At 40.2% G+C, this 22,087-nt stretch overlaps 1 protein-coding gene across 1 annotated transcript in view; it reads left to right on the top strand.

Annotated features, from left to right (window-relative positions):
* Positions 1 to 14,135, top strand: part of RHOJ (ras homolog family member J) — a 91,612-nt gene extending 77,477 nt beyond the window's left edge. Inside the window, exons 3-5 of the mRNA XM_055289148.2 lie at positions 1,312 to 1,476; positions 3,427 to 3,522; positions 11,423 to 14,135. Of these exons, the coding sequence (XP_055145123.1) occupies positions 1,312 to 1,476; positions 3,427 to 3,522; positions 11,423 to 11,569 (408 nt within the window). The 3' untranslated portion in view covers positions 11,570 to 14,135. The remainder of the gene's footprint in view (positions 1 to 1,311; positions 1,477 to 3,426; positions 3,523 to 11,422) is intronic.
* The last annotated feature ends 7,952 nt before the right edge of the window (positions 14,136 to 22,087 follow it).

Here is a 22,087-nt window from a genome sequence, read left to right as displayed (position 1 = left end):
TGTTTAGAAAGAAAATAATTAAGCTAGCATTTTATTTATTTGGCCTTTAAGTAATATTTGAAACAAATCCAAAATTCTTAGCTCTAAACCCTCACTCAACATATTTCTTCAAATATTGTGGTGTCAAATTTGGCAATAACTCTTGTTTTGCATGTTAGTTCATTTATTCTAAATTAAATTTGGATATAATTTTTTTTAATCGTGTGAGGAGTGGATTCCTGGTGCCTTGGCAAATAGCTCACTAATTTAAATATAGTGTATTCAATATAACACAATTCCAACATGATGGAAGAATTGCAATAATCTTTACTGAATGTTACACTTTAAATGGGTGAACTTTTGGTTTTTTGTTTTGTTTTTTGAGACAGGGTCTTGCTGTGTTGCCCAGGCTGGAGTACAGTGGCATGATCACAGCTCACTGCAGCTCCAAACTCCCAGGCTCAAGCCATCCTCCCACTTCAGCCTCCTGAGTAGCTGGGACTACAGGCATGTGCCACCATGCCCAGCTAATTTTAGTATTTTTTTGTAGAGATAGAGTCTCGCTATATTGCCCAGGCTGGTCTCAAGCTCAAGGAATCAAGTGATCCTCCCGCCTTGGCTTCCAAAGTGCTGGGATTACAGGCATGAGCCACCGTGCCCAGTCAGGTGAACTTTTGAATACATAGAAACAGAGAGTAGAACTATTGTTACCAGAGGCAAGTAAGGAAAGGAAACGGGGAGGTTTTGATCAAGGATACAAAGCTGCAGTTAGCTAGGGTGAGTAAGTCTACAGCTGTAATGTACAGCATGATAACTATAGTTAATAATACTATATCGCATACTGGAAATATGCTAAGAGAGTAGGTTTCTGGTCCTCTCGCCATAAAATATATTTTTAAAGGTAAGCTGTAGGGAGATGAATATGTTAGTTTGTTTCACTGTAGCATATATGTGTATATCAAACACCATGTTGTACACCTTAAATGTCTACAATTTAAAAATAAAAAATAAATGGGTGAACTTTATGGTATATAAGAACTTTATGGTATATATAGGTAGGTATATAAGATATATCTCAATAAAACTGCTAAAAATATTTTTTAAGTTCATCTTAAGAAGGGGCAATACATAATCTCTGTACGTAACAAAAAGGTATTTTTCTGACTGATGGCTCCTTTAGTTCTAGTAGAGAAAGAACTACCAGATTCTAGGGTTGAGGAAGAAACGGGATCCCAGTGCACTGTAGTGGACTCTTACCTGCAATCTGACCTTGGAACCACATGGGACACACCTTACACAGGCTGTACAAACCCTTGTCTGCTCTTCCCACAGGAGGACTACAACCAGCTGAGGCCACTCTCCTACCCCAACACGGATGTGTTTTTGATCTGCTTCTCTGTCGTAAACCCTGCCTCTTACCACAATGTCCAGGAGGAATGGGTCCCCGAGCTCAAGGACTGCATGCCTCACGTGCCTTATGTCCTCATAGGGACCCAGGTTAAAATGTGGGCGATGGCAGGGTGGGGCGGGCTGCAAAAATGGGAAGACCCTTTAGGTACCTCGTGAACATTCTATTCTGCCAAACGCTATGGAGGAGTGTCTCAGACATGTCAATCCTATGAACAGAAGTTCTTAAGGTGTGCATGACGATTTAGCCCATAGTGGAAAAGATAATAGAGCTATTTAATAGGGAGCAGAAAGTTTTGATATGGCCTTCAAAAATTAATCTCTCTCATTTTTTTTTAATAACAAAGTAATTTTTAAAAGACACCCTTTGCCAGGCTTGAATCGAGCAATGAGGTGAGGGTGTCAATTGAACATATTATCTAGTATTTTTAATATCTGAAACCCACAGTTGTTTTAAAATCACAAAATAGGTAGGAGTGTCAAGGTGACCACAGCAATCAGAATAGGCATTCTATGACAGGAACTCTTTAATTACACTTCTGGAGAAGGAAGACAAAAATTCACCACTGTCTATTCCTTTTAAACCTCTTGGTCTTCCAGATCTTAGAGAAGAAGTTAAAACACGTATACCAGATAAACAAACCTACGATTGTGAAAGCCTTTACAGTGTTCCGAAAGCTAGTCAATTTCCATAGTTTGAGTTTCCAGTAGTAAGCCAATCACATTAAATGTATTAAGGATTGTTACTGTTTATAGTTTTAAATGGATTTTGTTCTTTGGCATTTTAAAATCCAAATTACTATCCCAAAGACATAGGAATATACTAATACTGAAGGGCTTCATTGTTATCTGTTTCATATACTATTTATTTCTATTATTCATTTCTGTTCTTTTTGAACAAGAGAATTTTTTAACACAAAGGAAAGAAAAGTATTTCCTAAAGAAGATATGGACAGGTACACAGTATATGTATTTACTTAAAGAATGTAGAGGAATATACATCTCCATAAATCAGAGTAATCATAGTTAACGCTTCTGCTCTGAAAGATAATTGTTTGTTTAAATGAAGTCTTTTGCCTTGAATTCCAGATAATAATGTTTGCCCATATTGATGGAGCCTGAATCCCTGCTGCCAAATATGTGACAGAACATTCAATCACCTTTCCGTGATTCAAGCTGATTTTATGAGAGATAGGCACAAAATTGAACAATTATCATACACACACATGCACACACACACACAAATTAGTAGAGCTGAGTAACGTGCTTACAAAAGGGACCCTAATATATTGGTCTTTCTCTAAGACACAAGCCCTTGCTTTCCCACATCCACACCCATTCATGAACACATGGGTTCACATACACAGTGACGCTTTAAAGCAACCAAAATATTTAATTAAATTATCAAATCTAATCCAGATATATAAATGCTATCTTCAAAGTTCTACCTTTGAAAAGATTAATGCTTTTCTTGAGCAAACCCTTTGAAAATTTCTCTCAGGGACTTGCCTTCCAGAGCTTGCAGAACATGTGTTAGAATATCCTCACAGGTAGCAAATCTTCATACCTCCTTTGAGAATGAAGATTTTATTTGGAAAAGCGAAAAAAAAAAAAAAAAAAGATGTGTTCAAAGCCAGGAAATAAACTAGTAAATAATGAGTAATATAATTTGGGATCAAATAAGGCCTCACTGTAAGGTAATGAGACTGGATTGGTTATCTTGCATGCCCTGCAAGGAATAGAGAAATAAATAGAAAATTTTGAAAAAACATCTGCGATAGCAACAGAATCATCCGAGTAGTCTTCACTCACAGGGTAACTGTTTGAAGGGGAAAACATAAGGAAAGTCTGTTGTGTACATTTACAAAGAAATTGCTTTACTTTTTTAGACATAACATGGGCATGTGAATCTGCTTCCTTAAAGAAAATTTAGCAACTTCAAAGATGTTAACAGGGAAAAAGACTCTATGATGTCACAGTTTAAAATATCTGGCAAGGCCTGAGAAAACAAATAAGTTTTCACGTGTGTTTTCTTGCCAGATTGATCTCCGTGATGACCCAAAAACCTTGGCCCGTTTGCTGTATATGAAAGAGAAACCTCTCACTTACGAGCATGGTGTGAAGCTCGCAAAAGCGGTACAGTCAGATTTGAATTTCGTTTTAAATGTATGCTGAGAGAAGAGTGTGTTGTATGCTTTGGAAATGGGTGTGCAACATTGGGTTCTGCTTTAAAGTGCAATATGTTTAGAATCTTCTCTAAGCTTTCTATTCTCCCCCTCTGTTCTAGTCAGGCTGGAAGGAGCCCTTTGGTTAGCCTTCTTGTCAGCCAGCATTGCCTGTTTTTCATTCAGAAAGCAATTTGGTGAATTTAAACAGCTGAAGCACTTATCATTTGATTTAGCAACCTCTAGAACATCTACTTGCCATATTTAGTATGAATAAAGGGAGTCGTTAGATATATATTTGTAAATCTCACTGCTTATTATGGATGTAGCTCATTTAAATAACCCCGTAAGAGGCATTTTGTGATTTTCTTGGGAGAGACTTGGGTTAGCATCTGGCAGGGTTATATTTGTCCAGTATTTCTCACTGTATAATGAATAGCCACTTAGAGAGCCTGGACTGTGTCACAAACAGCATCTGGAAGGATAACATATACCAAAAAGTGACTAGTTGGGGATCTAAGTGGCTGTTTGGCAGATAATAGCTCAGAGCTGGAACTGTTTTCATGGACCTTTCTTCCTTCTTGAGAGCTTAACATGAAGAGTTAGGAAAATGCTTTAGGAAGTATTTGCCAGACACCAAGTCTTTTCCTCCCCCATTACCCGGAGATGTGAGCAAAGCAGCCACCGAAAAAGATACGAGAGGGTGGAAGTGCTTTATGCAAGAGGAGGCCGATAAATCACACCTCCAGAACATAAATCGGACTCCTCACCAAGTCATAAATCTATTGACCCAGGTTAGAGGTTTGAAAATTTTCAATCTTACTTTCTAAGTGACTAACCTAGTAAAATACATACCGCAGGCAGAGTTAGAAATCACCCTCTTCAAGCCAGTCAAGAATATTAACTACAAATTCTTCACTTACAAAACTGTATGCACTTATCTTATTAAAATTTGCTTGTAGGCACCAAAACTAAGCATGATACACTCAGCTAGAAATGAATTAAATACAATCATGTTTTTACAGGTATCCTGCCTGAGAACCTCTCACAAACACCTGATCGAGATACTGAACTCTTCCTACTTCTATGCACAGTAATGTCAATAATAACTAGCACCTCACGTCCATGGAGTTCTTAGGATCCTAAGTACTTAATAATATCTCTCACTTCAGCCTCATAATAACCCTCTTAAGCAGATAGTGTTGGTCTCAGCTTACAGATGAGGAAACAGTCTTAGAAGACAAGCACGTAGCTAATAACAAAGTCAAAAACTTCCAATCCAGCTCTGTGGACATCACCACCCGTGTACCTGACCATTGTGTAAATGACCTCCAACTGTGTATCTTTCCTCGAGTGAAATGGGTTTATGCCTGTAGGTGCTTCTACCTTCTCCTCAAACATTCAGCCTCAAATGCTCTCATTAAGATACCTAAATATGTAGCTCCATAAATAATTGTATGTGGTTCCTTTCTACACATTTTTCACAGCCAGGATGTCCCCACTGGCCAGCACCAGCTTCTTGCAGGAACTCACTTTCTGTGTTCCTTCATGCCGTCAGCTTCCTAGCCTCACTTCTCATTGGGGAAGTTGTTTTTTTTTTCTGTCTGAAAAGAAGTCATTTCAAAGCTTCCCATCTCATTTCATACTTATTTTTGGAACAATGGCTGAGTTCACCATTTATATTGCCTTTTGCTAGTTTCTCCTAGCAACTGCTCTCAGATACAGAGGGAATCATGTTTAGCTTACAAAATCCAATTTAGAAGAAAACCTAGCAAGATTTTAACTTGTTTTATCACAATTCATGTAATTATAGAGATGCTTTAAGTTTCTCTACTCTCTGACTTTTCTGTCAAGTAGTTTATAATCACAGCTAGCATTTATGGAGTGTTTATAATGTGCTAGGCTTGGTGCCAGGCGCCTCACAGCCTTTGTCTTAATTAATCCTCACAGCAACCCCCTGAGGTGTGTATATTATTATCTCCACTTTCCTACAGGAAACTGAGGCTCAGAGAGGTTAAGATCGCCCAGCTAGCAAGTGCAGAGTGAGGATAGAAAACTGTGCTTTAACCACCCGCTTTTCTGCCTCCCTCCTATAATCTGAAAAGAAACCTTTAGGTTTGGGGCTTCTTTTTTATATACTGGAGTCCCTTATTTTCATGGGCAAAGCTCCCCCACAACTTAAAGGCTTTGTAAGTTCAGATTTTTCATATCTGATTCTTTCTGTTCAATACTTTTCCATTTCCAAAACATTTTCCATCTAACATCTCTTTTTGGTCTCAAAGGGTGTTTTATTTTTAAAGGACATTTTTATATCATACATATTTACAATTCTTTATACTCCAAAGTCAACCACATTTACATATTTTGCACTAATTTATTATAAATATTCATTATTCTTTTCCCATTCTTTTACACATCTGTAACTGTCCCTATTGCTGCTAGAATTATTAAACAACAATTGATTAAGCACCTAATATGTGCCAGGTGCTATGCTGGATGCTACACTGTTTAGCTCTAAGATTATAATTCTTTATTTTTTTTTTTTTTTTTGAGATGGAGTCTCGCTCTTTCACCCAGGCCAGAGTGCAGTGGCGCTATCCTGGCTCACTGCAAGCTCCACCTCCCGGGTTCATGCCATTCTCCTGCCTCAGCCTCCCAAGTAGCTGGGACTACAGGCGCCCGCCACCACGCCTGGCTAATTTTTTGTATTTTTAGTAGAGACGGGGTTTCACCGTGTTAGCCAGGATTGTCTTGATCTCCTGACCTCGTGATCCACCCGCCTCGGCCTCCCAAAGTGCTGGGATTACAGGCGTGAGCCACCGTGCCCGGCCGATTATAATTCTTTGTGCGTTCTCTTTCCCAGTTCCATCAAATACAGTCTAAACATGATCTTCTAAGTTCAGACTTCCTAAGGTATTTTTTGATACAGGAATTTGCCATTTTTTCTTTTTTAATCTCTGGGTTCTCTTTGCCCTCTCTGGCCATCTTCTTCACACTGTGCCTTCTGTTGTTGTCACTCTTTAATTTAGCACCTGCTAAGTTTCCTGCTGGGTTTTTAACATGCACAGGTGGGATTTAAAGCAGCAAAATTGCTGCAAACATCCTGTCATCAATGTTCAGTCACGTTAATCAACTGGAGTCTTTAATGCCCTCTTCCTGACTGGAAGAGTCACTGCCGCCTGCCTTGTGCTGGCCATTTTCCCTTTCTCCCTTGGTCATTGAAAGTCACTTCACCGCTGATGTCTGGGTTACAAAGGCCAGAAGAGGAGGGAGACAGGCAAACAAAAGCATGCCACCTGGATAAACACAGTAACACACATCTGGGCAATGTACCAGGTAGCACAGAAGAGAGAGAGACTAATACATTCATGGAAGGAGCTTTCAGAGATTTCTTTAACCAGTTAACATCTTATCCAGGTTTGAAGGATGAGGAAAAGTTTTTCAGGTGGGCAAAGGGGTCTGGCGAGGGCACAAAATTCCAGACAGGGAGACCAGGATACGCAAAGGCATCCTTTAAAGCATAGAGAGCAAACTGGCAACTGACGGGCCAAAGTTCACCCACAAATGTTTTGATCAGTCCAAACACATATTTTTAATGCAATTTAGTGGCCAACATTTAACAGTTTGGAAACACATTTCTAGCTTCTAAAAGAAATTCAGAAGGTCGAGCAATTCTAGCCCAGCATTTCCTCATCAACAGAAACTGTTAAACAGTCTTTTAGATTAAACATGTATTCTTCAGTCTGCCGCAATCTCCACCACTCCATATTATCCTATACTCAAGTAACACACTTTACATGATCCACCCTTGAATTGGCATCTCTGCATTATAGTCTTCAAAGGTCAGCAGCAAATCTGTCCAGCCTAGACGTTTTTTCCTCTTTCACCAATCTGATCATAATGCTGACTTGTTGAGATGGCGGCTTTTCTCTTACAACCTGTTTGGTTCTTTTTCTTTTTCTTGGCTCTCTATTTGCCTTCTCTGTGTGCCTTTGCTAATTCTCAAATGAGGAATAAAGAACTACTCTGCTCCTAGCCATTTCTTTAGATACGAGCTTACTCTGTTTATCCACTAACATCTTCTCTTCTTTTCTCTCCATTTACAGGACATGCCTTCCTTCTTCTTCCCTTCTCTCATCACCTTTATTATATCCATAACAGCTTCGCCCATTTATTCATGAATTTTGCTCTTTCAGCCACAATTTCATTACATTTGCTAGAGACAGCCCAAAAGCGTAGTTAAGACTTTGGCTCAGGAGGCAGACAAATTCGAATCTCTGCCATTTCCTTAGTTGTGTGGCCATAAGGGAGGTTACTTAGCCTCTCTGGGTATCAGTTTCCTGAGCTGTGAAATGAGGATGGTGACAGACTGTTCCTTGTAAAGTTCTTGTGACAATGAAATTAGTTCACGTACCACAAGGTCCAGCTCAGCAAACTACAGTTGCTGTTAAATCCATGAGCCCTCTCAGACACGTCTACAGCTGGGAAGATCTCTTTGCCTTCATCCATTCCAGTTACTTTCTATCTTATTCTATAACTTTTCCTGCCCCAACTAGAACAACATGGAAGAAGTACTAGGTTTTCTTTTACTTGATTAGTCATTATGGCTTTTTTTTTATTTCTTGTCACTCTTGTATCTTCTGTATATCACTGATAAATGTCCCTGCTTTTGAGATACTAAGTTTTAGCTATTATAAACCAATCAGAAAAGTGTTTTTTCAGTTTACACCCTCAATCTGTACTTCTTTCTTGAAAATAAGTCATTTGGGTGGAACACATTCCAGATTGCTTGCTTGTGTATCTAAACATGGAGGCTTGAATCCTGAACCCTCCCAGATGGCTTCTGAATACTTGACTGTATGGGTCATTTTGCTCCAAGGAGCAGATGAAGTTGCTGCTTTAATAAGGGCCACATTTCCTGGAGACAATTTTTCATTTCACACCTTTGAGGACACAGATAATTTTTTTAGCAATCTGGCTGTGCTTTTTCCTTGAACCAGGATGAATTCTTCTCCGACCCTCATAGCACTTGACACATGGTAACAATACCTACCTCATAACTGGGTTCTGTTTCTCACACGTGTTTCCCAAATGACACCAATAATCTGATGACTACTTTTTCTATCAGTACAACATAATGTCATATTAACTCAGTTACACAATAATGCCTTTATCTGCTATTTCATTATCTTCAGAAATGTCTGAATTGGAAGAGACAAGCTTGGGCTCCTCCCGCTCCATCGAAAGGCAAAGCCTGACATGCTGTCAGCGGCACACTGGGGGCAGGAGGATGGGGAGTGCCCTGCCCCTCCTGCAGGACTCCAGGTGTCAGTGAGCTCAGCCCAGCTGTCCTGGAATTCCAGGCAGAATCGATCCTAGGCTTGGGATCCTTAGTGGAGAGCTATTCCAGATAAAAAGGTGCTACAGCACTTTCTAGGTATTTTTCCAGACAAGCACCACCGCATTACAGACAAGTCATTCAGAATCATTCAGTTGGCAACGCCGTTGCCATTAGATTAATGTGCTTTTCACATGTGTTTGAATCAAGCATTGAACACAGTCCCAAAATGCAACAGAAGGCATTTCATCATGTTATTAGGAAAATTTTCTCTGCGCTTTATTCCTCTCTTGTATCTAACTGTTTTTAATTATTTAAAAAAGTTATTTCCTAATCTGAAAACCAAACCATGATCAAAATGAAAGCCATAAAATAGATTTTCAACATCCAACATCTTTCTACTTTGGCTCATACAGTAACCATTCTTGTCAGGAAAAAAATTTAAAATGCATAATCTCTGTCGGAGAACTTAGGAAATAGTGTCTGGGCCCAACCAAAACCACTTTATTTGATGGTTAGTTTTCATATTTGTGGCCTTTGAAGTAAGTGGACAATCTCATTTCATTAACTGTCAACTGGACCGGCTTCTTGCAGAGCTGAGTGATAGGGGTCACAGTTACTGTCACAGAGCAAGGAAACGAACACGTATCAAGAGACCCAGATTCTGGGTCTATTTCTTTCACTTTCTAGGTGAGTGCCCATAAGCAATTCATTTTACCTCTCTGGGGTTATTCCCGCTCTGTTCTAAGCTAAACCACAAGTTCATTTAGTCCACACATTGCAAACTGGCTGGCTGCTGCCAAATATATCCCACATCAGTGTCTTCCTTGGCCCACGGTAAATATTTCATTAACTGGTAAATATTAAATAAAAAATCCAAATTTCCAACTCCTCTTGAAAAATACAAAAATGGGCAACAGTCAACCAACATTATCACTTGGAAGCTGATGAAACTGCACACTCTAGAGGGGCATGTGCTTTACAGCCCACCATAGCCCCCTCCTCTCCCTATTGTCTTGCACCAGCCCCACTTTATCATTTACATAAGCTGTTGGGCATAATAGGCCTATGATTTTGCTACCTTGTTTTAGCCATTTGTCTGCTGTAGTTTCCAGGAACTCACCATTTAGCCAACCTCTTCTGAATCTGCTTTAATTTTTCAAAGTGATTCTTAAAATGTGAATGAAAAACTAAAGTCATTTCTCCAGATGTCCTTAATAGTAAAAGGCCAGCGTCACATCACTGACCCTTCCTGAGCTTATGAACAATTAAAACCGCAGGTCTCCTTCACAAGAAGCTGACTGCTAAATACAGTCTGCCCTGGTCTGTGATTTTTAAATGAGAATCTATAGTTCTGGCCTGAATTTCTATATTTCTCATGAGACGTTTGTGATTATCAGACACACCATAGTATGAAATCATCAGAATATTTAAAATGAAGCCCTATGCAAGAATGAAATACCTTATCATTTAAATATATAGACTGTACACTGACAAGGAGGATGTCTCTGGCGTTAAATGTCTTTTATGATTATTGTTACATGTTTTATTGTTATTGTTACATGTTTTAGTGGATTTTTTTTAACTTTTTAAAAAATATGACTTTTAAAGTATGTTAAGGCTGGGTGCAGTGGCTCACGCCTGTAATCCCAGCATTTTTGGAGGCTGAGGCAGGCGGATCACATGAGGTCAGGAGTTCGAGACCAGACTGGCCAACATGGGAAAACCCCGTCTCTACCAAAAATACAAAAACTAACCCAGCTTGGTGGCACGGGCCTGTAATCCCAGCTACTTGAGAAGCTGAGGCAGGAGAATCACTTGAACCCAGGAGGCGGAGGTTGCAGAGAGTCAAGATGGTGCCACTGCACTCCAGCCTGGGCGACAAGAGCGAAACTCCATCTCAAAAATAAATAAATAATGTTAAAACTAAATAATAATGCCAATTGGATATTACTTTGTTGAGGGATACCTTAAAAGAGGTACATTTTAATCAAGAATGACCTATAAAACCATATCACTCACTCTCTTTCTATCTGCTTTATCAACCAAGCTGACACTTTGCCTTTTATCATACCAAAGAAGATACATTTCACTTGTACGTGATTTACACATTCTGCCTACAAATGAGAGGATATGAAAAACAAGATCATGCACCCCTGTTCTTCACAAAACATATTTAAATTATGTCATTGGTTTTGAATTGTCTCCTAATTTTTTAGATCTTTGCATTTTTTATGTTCTTAGGAATAAATGGCTATGGGTCAATTTTAGGATTTACTGCCTTCCAGAAGTATCCACAACCATTTATTGCTAATAAAGGAAAGTAAAAAATACAAAAATACAAAAAAAAAAAAAAAGGATAACAGATACAAATTGAAATGAAAAAAAAAAAAAAAGACAATCATAATCCAAACCACCCCACAGGCTGTTTGTAGCACAGGCAGAAGTAAGTGCTTGTCTGGGCAGTGAGTTGATACCACTGTGTTTTTCTCTCTTTTTTATCTCTCATGCCTTTCTCTCTTTTGCGTTTAAGATCGGAGCACAGTGCTACTTGGAATGCTCAGCTCTGACTCAGAAAGGTCTCAAAGCGGTTTTTGATGAAGCAATCCTCACCATTTTCCACCCCAAGAAAAAGAAGAAACGCTGTTCTGAGGGTCACAGCTGCTGTTCAATTATCTGAGGTTGTCTGGGACCTGCCTCCACCCCATCCAGGGATGAGAATGGCAGCCAATCTCCGCGGCCAAACTCCAGCCAAAAAGGAGGGCATGACCAGAAAGGAATTCCCTTTGCACGGAGGCTTGCCCCGCCACCCTGTGAGCCCTCCCAACACAGCACACTAGTCAGCCCACTGCCACGACCTCCCTGCCAGCCAGAAGCATCCATACTGCACACTATCTGAGAATGCTGGGCCTGGATTGCAGACAGTGCCGCTGCTAATCATATCAAAAACAAAGTCAAAGGCCATCTTACATTTTACAAATCCCCAGCTCATGAACGTGAAGCTGATAGGAAATCACCCCAGGGAACCCGAAAAAGAAACTTGGTTCCTCTATTGGTGGCCTTACTTGATGTCTTTTACAAAACTTGGGGCTACAATACTAACCTTCTTTTCTGAATCTGCTGTTCTACCCATGTGTCTCACATTCATTTGTATTATTTCAAGAAATGTACTAATTTCCAGTTCACTCAGGCCTTACAAATCCATACCAAATTAGCCTAAAGACAAGGCATTTTATATTCATTTCTATTTTCAGCATGTTTCTACCAAAGCTATTAGAACCAACACGTACCTCTGAATGCCTGATTACAAGAAGACACGAGAAGACTTTAAAAGTTTTGGAAATTTACAGAGCCGTGATTTTTGAACCTGACTGAAAGAAAACCATCTGAATTGTTCCAGGTCCACATTTTTGCCAAAGATGCACTCTACAAATGCTTAGTAGTGGCCTGATTTTTTTCCATGTTATATTGCCACAACAAACTAAAAATGAACTATGTTTCAGAATGTAGTATTTCTGTTTTTCATCCAAGTTGATTGGGGGAAGAATGTGGCAGGATCCATCTTCTACAGTATTGTGTGTTCAGTAAAGTGGACATTCCTGCTCCTCCCTTCCCCCATTGCATGCCCTCTTCCTCCCTTGATTTCACTTTCTCTCATGCCCGGATCCCTTTATTCTCTCCAGTTATAACCCAGTTATAAAAGAAAGATCTGAGCATAAAAATATGTGTTTAAAAATACCTAAAAGTAAAGGAAAGTGCTTTAATTTTTCTATTTGCTTCAACTGAAAGTGCTTCTCAGCTCGCCCCATGTAAGTTCTCATTCCATGTAAATGACATTTTCCAGTTACAACTGATACTGAGATACTGCCTCTCTCTTTCCTTACTCATCCTCCCAAATGTCTTTGTGGAAGCCATATCAGTGGATACCAAGCTCTGTATCCATTTGTCCCCTGCCCTCCACAATGGGTGACATAGAACAGGGAATTTGGCCCTGGGAAAGCAAAAGCTCCCAGTAAGGAATCCTGTGCCCAATCATGTACAGCAATTCCAAACATCTAGGAATTTTTGTATCATAGAGCAAATTACTTCCTATCTTTTCATTAGAGGCTATGAGGGCTTCTAATTAGTCTTAGTTGCTTGTAAGTGCCCTGGAATCACCCAGGTAGACACTTAATTTTTTTTCAATTGCATGAGCAAAGTGCTTCTTAGTAGTATGAAATTACAACAATTTTAGTTTAAGACTTTCCAGATTCAAGCTCCCACTGTTGGAAAAAGTCAGCCTTTCTAATCTCTTCTGCTACTGAAGGAAGCGCTTAAGAATTGTGTGATAGCCAGGCACCATGGCTCATGCCTGTAATCCCAACACTTAGAGAGGCTGAGGTGGGTGGACCACTTGAGCTCAGGAGTTTGAGACCAGCCTGGGTAATATAGTGAGACCCTGTGTCTCTATAAAAAATTAAAAATTAGTCAGTTGTAGTGACACACACCTATAGTCCCAGCTACTCAGGAGGCTGAGATGGAAGGATCACTTGAGCCCAGAAGGTAAGGCTGCAGTGAGCTGTGACTGTGCCACTACACTCCAGCCTTGGTGACAGAGCAAGAACCTGTCTCAAAAAAAAAAAAAAAAAAAAAAAACCTACATTTCAAGTACTATTTCCCTTCTCTCCCATCTAATTGCTAAACATTTTCTTTCATAAGCACACACTCCAATGACTGGAAAAACGGGAGTTTTAAGTCAAAGCTTGACATTTAGAGAAAACAAGGACTTTCTGACTTTCTAAATGGAAATCAACTGTGTATGAACTATAACTCTGCAGAGGTTATGAATTCATCCTTTACAAACAATAATGAACTTTTAGTCCTGTAATAAATGAAATGTTATTAGGCAGCTTTGTTGCATGATTGCATAGTTACATCTTGCTAATGGGCCACTCATTTCTCATTGATGTGGATGAAAAAATGAGAGCAGTATGTTTCCAGGTGTGTGCACTCAACAGGCAAATAGCTCCCGAGGTCACTGTTTCCCTAATGGGCCACAGGAAGTAAGTTGATCATGATGGGGCGATCACTCTGTCACCCAGAACCAGTAACTGGATAGAGACTGTTGTTAGTGTCTGGGTAGAGCACAGGCTCCCAGGGGTCTTAAGAGCTAATTACTGAATAAAACAATCTAGAACAAAGCAACCTAAATAAGTTAATGTCATTCTGCCAACTTAATCAGTTATTCCTTGTTTCATGGCAAGATCGAGTTTGTTTCACTAAAAAGTGTTTTCTGCTATGAGATTAAACTGTCTTCTGAAACCAAAGATAAGAAGAGACATAGAGGCCGGGCGCAGTGGCTCACGCCTGTAATCCCAGTGCTTTGAGAGGCCAAGGCGGGCAGATCACGAGGGCAGGAGATCAAGACCATCCTGGCTAACACAGTGAAACCCCGTCTCTACTAAAAATACAGAAAAAATAGCTGGGCATGGTGGCAGGCACCTGTAGTCCCAGCTACTGGGGAGGCTGAGGCAGGAGAATGGTGTGAACCCGGGAGGCGGAGCTTGCAGTGAGCCAAGACCGCACCACTGCACTCCAGCCTGGGCGAAAGAGCCAGACTCTGTCTCCAAAAAAAAAAAAGAAGAGACATAGAAATTTAAAGAAGGATCCTTTAATGGTCCACACCATCTTCCAAAGTCAAGAAGTGGCAGCTGATATCCATTTGAAAGTAGAATCCTAGCTTTTTAGAGCTAGACAAGGCCTCAGAAACTATAGTTCAATTCCTCATTGTACCAATGAGAAACTCAGGCCTAGATGGGTAAAAAGAGGTGTGTTGTAGCAGTGCTGGGACAGATCTCAGTTTTTCTGCTTCCCATACAATCCTCTTCAACCCAATACTACAATGTATTCATTATCACACACATTAAGCTGGAGTTTTGTAGCCATGTTATTAGAGTTGCAACTGTTTATCCTATAGATTCTAGCCACATTTTAAACACATAACTTCATGTAGTTAGGCCATTAAAAATAAAGTAATCCATCAAACTAGTAATATACTAGAGAATTTGACCTACGTACTAAGATACCTGAAATCCACAGTATATGGCAATTTAACCCCCATCTAATAATGGCTCAATCAAGTAGCTAAACATATTTATTTCACTCAGATGGTTGGTTGTTTGGTAGAATGAATGGACTCCTTGGGCTATTTTGGGAACACAAAAGGACTAGGACACAAATCAAAGCCACATCCACAGTAAGAAATCCGGGCTGATTTCTGCCAAGAAAAGTTATAAAGAATAATTACTTGATCACGTGGGGAAATTTCGACATAAAAGAAGTAATGGATAAAAAGAAAGAAAAATGAACAATTGCTGAAGACAGTAATTATAGCAACCCTAAACCAGAAAGCACTAAGCCAGGAAGTCAAAAACTAAGTCATACACATATGACAAGGTGCGGGGGTTGGTCCTGAGACTTCAGTGAGAATATGTCCGATCACGATATGCAAAGAACCATTTGGAAGATTTCTAGTTCATAAGAGAAGTACCAAATGAAGTGGATGTGACCATACGCAACGTGCACAGGGCCCCCAAGGAGGAAATAGTATGACATGGTAGTAAAAAAGCAATCACGACTATACTCACAATTTTAGGAGAAAATAAAACTAAATCCAGAATTTGAAGCCAACAACAACAAAAAAATGTCATTATTTAGGGTATACGTTCCTGTGGGCAGCACCTTGCAAAGTAGAACATCTTCAAGAAGAAATATTTGACTTGAGGTAAGGCTTTCAAGATTGCCATATTACATTCATAAAGGCAAACTCATCCTTGAGACCAAAGTGATAGAAGATTAGAAATTAAGGCTTTGTTTTAAAGAAATGTTGACATCATACTGGAAATTATTATCCAGCTACTTACACATTCGTTTTTAAATCCATCCCTATGTTTAGCTGCCAAAATGCAAACTGCGCATTCTCTCTCAACAGAGAGCGCCACAGGTCACCAGCCATTATTCTCCCAGGAGGCACTGAGTAGGCTGCCCAAGTACACATAAGGAAACTCAACAAACTATTTTCATTTCAAGGACCATTAGAAACAGAAAGGAAAAGAGAAGGTCAGGGAAACTTAGTTTCTAACAAAGGAAGTGACGCACTTTGAAAAAGAAAATATTTAGAGAATGGAGAGGAAGCTAAACCCAAACAGCCAAAACGCACAGCTGACAATTATTCCGAGAAGTTGGTAACTTCTGCCTGGTCTCTAGAAGCACAGGAAGAAAGGACTGTTAGAGTGAAGAACACTCCATGGTTCTGGGTATCTAGGCAGAGTCAGTCAACAGGGCTAACCATGTGATAATCGTGGGTAATTCCACCTCACAGTTCACTAAAAAACAAGTGGAACCCTGGGCAAAGCCCTTTGGGTCTTTAATAGCAATGGAGGACATCACCCTCTCACTCTCTCTGCTTCTACACAGCAGGCAGTCAAGGAAAACTTGCCAAAAAATATGAGTGAATAAATGATTTTGAAAGTTTCATTGAGCAGGAACATGAAAAGAATGATTTGGGGATCGCTGGAAGGATAGTTACTTGTATGAATAATATTTATTCACCATCGGTGAGATATTTCTCAATAGAAAGATTGTATTTAAAATGTACAACCACAATAACAGAAAAAAAAAAAATACGAGATAAAGCAACAGTTCACAGTGCCACAATGGTCAACAAAGACCAGAAAGGAAATTAAAGCACAAGTTCTACTCAGCAGCACTTCAGCCACCAGAAGCTCCACTGTGCTATTTTGAAGATCTCTTTCAGTTAGGGGACGAATGAGTCAAAGAGGGCTTGGCTGCTCTGTGAAATGGTGAGATTCAAGTTCAACCATTGTTCTTGGCTTTGAAATTCCACTACCAGAAATTAGAGTAAAATCTGCACCATTAATCTTGGTCACAATCTATGTTTTTGTCCTTAGAGGATATCATGTCAAAAAACTAGGGTTGCTTCAGTGTGTGCGTGTGTTTTAAATATGTTCTACTTTGATCATTTCATTTTGTTCTATGAGTTCTGCAGTGACTCAGAAGCTCCATGATACTATAACTGGAGTAATTTTGTTGTATTTTTAGCCATGTCCTCCAAGCCTCCCAGTATATGCTGTGATCTTTGCCGAACAGAATCTGATCAGTGTTACAGGGGAAATGATGTGTGAGGCTCTACAAGGAGAGGGTCTCCAGGGCCCACACCTGAGTCATGCCTTGACGCAACCTCAGCACACTTAGCCTCCCAGTGATTCTGTGCAAGTCTGTCTCAGTCTTTTGAGCTTATGTTAGTTCTTTGGGGAAAAAAAAAATAGAAACAACTTCTGAATAGGGCAGTATGTTTGGGGCAGCTTTGTGAATACATATCTAAAATTACCTTCATTTGCCATTTTTTAAATCAATTTTTTTCAAGCAATCAGATTCTTTTCTCCTAGAGGAGCTGTGGGCAAGAAAGCTAATGAATTCTACATCCTTCTCATCACCTGGTTTAAATTGTTTTCTGCTCTGAGTAAACAGTAATTACTGTTTAAGTACATCTCAGCAGAATTTTATCCCGATTGCAACAGTTCATGTTCCTCCTAACGTAATCTCTGCAGAGGAAATGATCGTCAAGGGAAGCAGGCTGACCTGCTCACGGGATGGCGTTCTTACAATCCGCATCTTATGTAATGGCGATTCTGTGTGCCTGTGTCATAATTATTGGAATATTATTTTATGCTTTTTTTTTTTTCTTTTTGAGATGGAGTCTCGCTCTGTCGCCCAGGCTGGAGTGCAGTGGCACCATCTCGGCTCACTGCAAGCTTCCCTCCCAGGTTCACGCCATTCTGCCTCAGTCTCCTGAGTAGCTGAGACTACAGGTGGCTGCCACCATGCCCAGCTAATTTTTTTTGTATTTTTAGTAGAGACGGGGTTTCACCATATTAGCCAGGATGTTCTCAATCTTCCTGACCTTGTGATCCGCCCACCTCGGGCTCCCAAAGTGCTGGGATTACAGGCGTGAGCCACTGCACCCAGCATATTCTATGCATTTTTTTAACATTACAATTTATTTTGTGCCATGTTCTGACTTTTAAGTCATTACATTGTCTTTTTTCTATTCATATTTCTGGGAAATCTGAGGGTGTCTCCATCTGCCATTCCAGAAAATTGCCTTCCCCAGGCCTCTGTTAGAACAAGAAATTGTCCAGCCCCTTGTGACTCAAGATGTGGCCTGGGAACCAGCAGTGTCAGCATTACCTGGGAGCTACCAAGGACTGTGGAATTTCAGGCCCAGCCCAGACCTACTGAATCAGAATCTGCTGTTTAACAGGACCCCCAAGTGATTTGTATACACAGTGAAATAGGGGAAGTACTGGTCTCTGAGACAACCAAGTTCATCATCAGTCTTTATATCCAAACATATAGCTGCCTAACGAAGAACCATCAACTTAGCCTGTCTCTCAGATGCTACCTTTTGAGTGTCACTTAGGCTAATATTTGAGTTGCTCACATTTACTGGATGAATAAAAGGGCTGTCAGAAGTCTTTTCTTTTTCTTGTCATGTGCTGCCCAGCTGCAGGAAAGGAATATGCATATTTTAGAATCAAAAGCAGAAAAGCAGCATCTGGTTTGCTAGATCTGCTAGATCTAAAGTACTTCTGTTCTGAAAGTCTTTTTCGTGTTTATTAAGGTGAGAAAAAAATGCTCCCCCAAAATTATTTTCCATGAAGACATAAGAAAGATTCATGGTATATGAAGTTTTATAAACTCACAAAGTAAAGATAAAACAAATTTCTGAGGCACGAAACTTTTGGTAAAGTTTCTGTCTTCATTGCTTAAAACACAGAGCTCTAGATGACAGAATAAGGGTTGATTACAAACAACTTGTCCTCTAAACAGGACACAGACTCATGCCAGAGACTCGTGTTGTTATTGCCTTAAGCACAGACCAGAGTTTTACTAACTTTCTAAACATATTTTTACTAAACATCACTGGGGACCATGCTTTGTTCTCCCTACCCACACCCCAACAACCCTGGGTACAAGAGCCCTTTAAAAACTGTACACAGCCATGTACAGCAGCCTATCCTCTTATTCAAATCCTATTGTTGCTGATGACGTTCTGAAGGCAAATCACACCTATCTTCAAACAAATCAAAAAAGAGCACAGGGATCACCTGTGCTCTTGTACCTGCAAATGGCCTAGCTAATTTTCTCACTAGGATGTCAGTGATTCGGTCCCACAATAAGGACCTGATAGCACTGTGCAGGTGCAGTCATTAAAGGCCCACCTCCTCTAGGAAGCACCAACCACCTCCCTCTTCCTGCAGCAGGCTTCACTTTCCATTTGCAGACACAGGTCTGACGTTAGGACATTCAATCAGGTGTTCCTCATGCTCCAAGCAACTGGAACCCACCTGTGTTCCAAGATTACCTTTCAACTGAAAAGCTTTTAAAGGCCAGGCATAGTGGCTCACGCCTATAATCCCAGCACTTTGGGAGGCCGAGGTGGGTAGATCACCTGAGGTGAGGAGTTCGAGACCAGCCTAGCCAACACGGCGAAACCCCATCTCTATTAAAGATACAAAAATTAGCTGGGCATGGTGGCGTGTGCCTGTAGTCCCAGCTACTTGGGAGGCTGAGACAGGAGAATGCCTGAACCCAGGAGGCAAGTGTTGCAGTGAGCCGAGATCATGCCACTGCACTCCAGCCTGGATGACAGAGTGAGACTCCATCTCAAAAAAAAAAAAAAAAAATAGCTTTTATTTATTTATCTATTTTATTATACTTTAGGTTTTAGGGTACATGTGCACAGTGTGCAGGTTTGTTACATATGTATCCATGTGCCATGTTGTTTTGCTGCACCCATTAACTCGTCATTTAGCGTTAGGTATATCTCCTAATGCTGTCCCTCCCCCCTCCCCCCACCCCACAACAGTCCCTGGAGTGTGATGTATAGCTTTTAAACTGGGACAGCTGTCACCTCTGGGAGCCATTCGGCTAGCCAAAGCAGCTAACATTCTTGGGTTTTAGCAACTCCCAAAACAGAATCTTACCAAAGATTATTTCTTTTTTTTTTTTTTTTTTTTTGGATGGAGTTTTGCTCTTATTGCCCAGGCTGGAGTGCAATGGCATTATCTCGGCTCACCGCAACCTCCATCTCCCGGGCTCAAGCAATTCTCCTGTCTCAGCCTCCCGAGTAGCTAGGATTACAGGCATGTATCACCACACCCGGCTAATTTTGTCTTTTTTTTAGTAGAGATGAGGTTTCTCCATGTTGGTCAGGCTGGTCTCAAACTCCTGACCTCAGGTGATATGCCTGCCTCGGCCTCCCAAAGTGCCGGGATTACAGGTGTGAGCCACCGTGCCCAGCCAATTATTTCTCTTTATTGCAAATGTATCCCTGATTTCTTCCTTGTAACCACTGATGCAAGAAGCCAAAAGGGCTTCTACCACAAGGGCCTGCCTATCTTCCTACAGCCTGCCACAGCATGGCACCCCGACCCAGCTACTTCCTTTCCCAGGCCACAAAGGAAAGTCTATTTTATCCTCTTCAAAAAAAAATGAATGGGAGAAAACTAGTATCAATAATCCATTTGCCTTCAAGAATCCATTTACTTGTAATCTTAAAATGTTTAATTCCCAGTGCCTTTACTGTAACGGTAAAATAAATTCCCTATCCAGGATAACTAAAGGCCTCTCTTCATTTGAATAAAAACATTTCTACTGAATTAGGCACATTGAAATGATCAAGTGCTGAAGGAAAAAACCCTCCCTGCCCTGCCCTTGCTCAGAGTTCACACATTCTCCTTCCCTTGTCTGCAGTGTAGAGGTTGGCACCGGTAAATTTATGGTACATTAGTTCCTTTCAGCTTTGTCCTGAAGTTGGCTCAGATTTTGTTAATGCTGAAATTTGCAGCTGAATTCAGTTGGACCTTGCTTCTCATTAATGAGTTGACATTGCAGTGGGAAGATGTTTCAGCATTCCATTTGCTCCTTGAGCTTGCTCAAGCAGGAGCCAAAAGCTGAACAAGATCTTCCTCTTAAAAACATGCCCAACATATTTTAAAATGCTGGATAGTTTAATTCCACTCAGTAAAACTGGTCCCCCAAAATATTTTAATTTTGATATGCAGATTCCAAGAAGAAATGGAAGATGGGAGGTTCAAAACAGTCTGGAAGCTTAGATCGTCTGACTTTGACGGCTCACTCCTCCATGTTGGGTCACCTGAAGAAATTTTTTTTTTTTTTTTTAAACAGAGTCTCACTCTGTTGCCCAGGCTGGAGTGCAATGGTGTGATCTCAGTTCACTGCAACCTCTGCCTCCCAGGTTCAAGCGATTCTCCTACCTCAGCCTCCCAAGTAGCTGGGATTACAGGTATGTGCCACCACAGCTGGCTAATTTTTGTATTTGTAGTAGAGACAGGGTTTCACCATGTTGGCCAGGCTGATCTCGAACTCCTGATCTCAAGTGATCTGCCCGCCTCGGCCTCCCAAAGTGCTGGGATTATAAGCGTGAGCCACCGTGCCAAGCCATCACCTGAATAATCTTTACGTGAGTAACACAGTAAAACCAAGAAAGCATGATCTGTTCATGCATTTCATGTAGAAAGAATTTGCAACCTAACTGGATAAAATTTTTATTTTAACTGCATAATTCTGTATGTATATACTTCCTCGAGATAATAACTATTAATAGTTCATCAATATCCCTTATTGTGTATGTGTACAGTTTATTTTCAGTGAATAAATGCTCTTTCAAATGATTTTAACTCATATTTGCAACTTGGAGATAGTCACATTTATTCCTTGCTTGTAATTCTTTGAAATTACCAAAAGAAAACTACTATTCTTATCTTAGTATTATTGATATTCTTTATTAAAATAAAATGTTTTTTGTCTTTTAGAGAATGTCTGTTTGTTTGGTGTTGTCAGGGGCGTGGATAAGGAGGTGTTTGTATTTTTGGCTTTGCGTGACTTTCCAAAAGCCCCAGTGGCTCACAATCAAGGTCAAAGCATATAACTAACTGTTCTTGTGTATCAGGAAGGCTTTATTAAAAAAACTCAATTATTTAGTATGCTAAAGAAATTGTACAGCGAGAGGAACTTAGGGTCAAATATAAAGCCAAAGAGCTTGGAAAGGTTTACTTTATTTCTGATAATGAGGACCTGGAAAAGAGAATAGAATAATCCCTCTACATTTCTT

This window comes from Symphalangus syndactylus, chromosome 8 (assembly GCF_028878055.3).
Source record: "Symphalangus syndactylus isolate Jambi chromosome 8, NHGRI_mSymSyn1-v2.1_pri, whole genome shotgun sequence".
Lineage (NCBI taxonomy): Eukaryota > Metazoa > Chordata > Mammalia > Primates > Hylobatidae > Symphalangus > Symphalangus syndactylus.
Note: the sequence above shows the minus strand (reverse complement) of the source record. Positions and strands in the feature narration are given on the sequence as shown.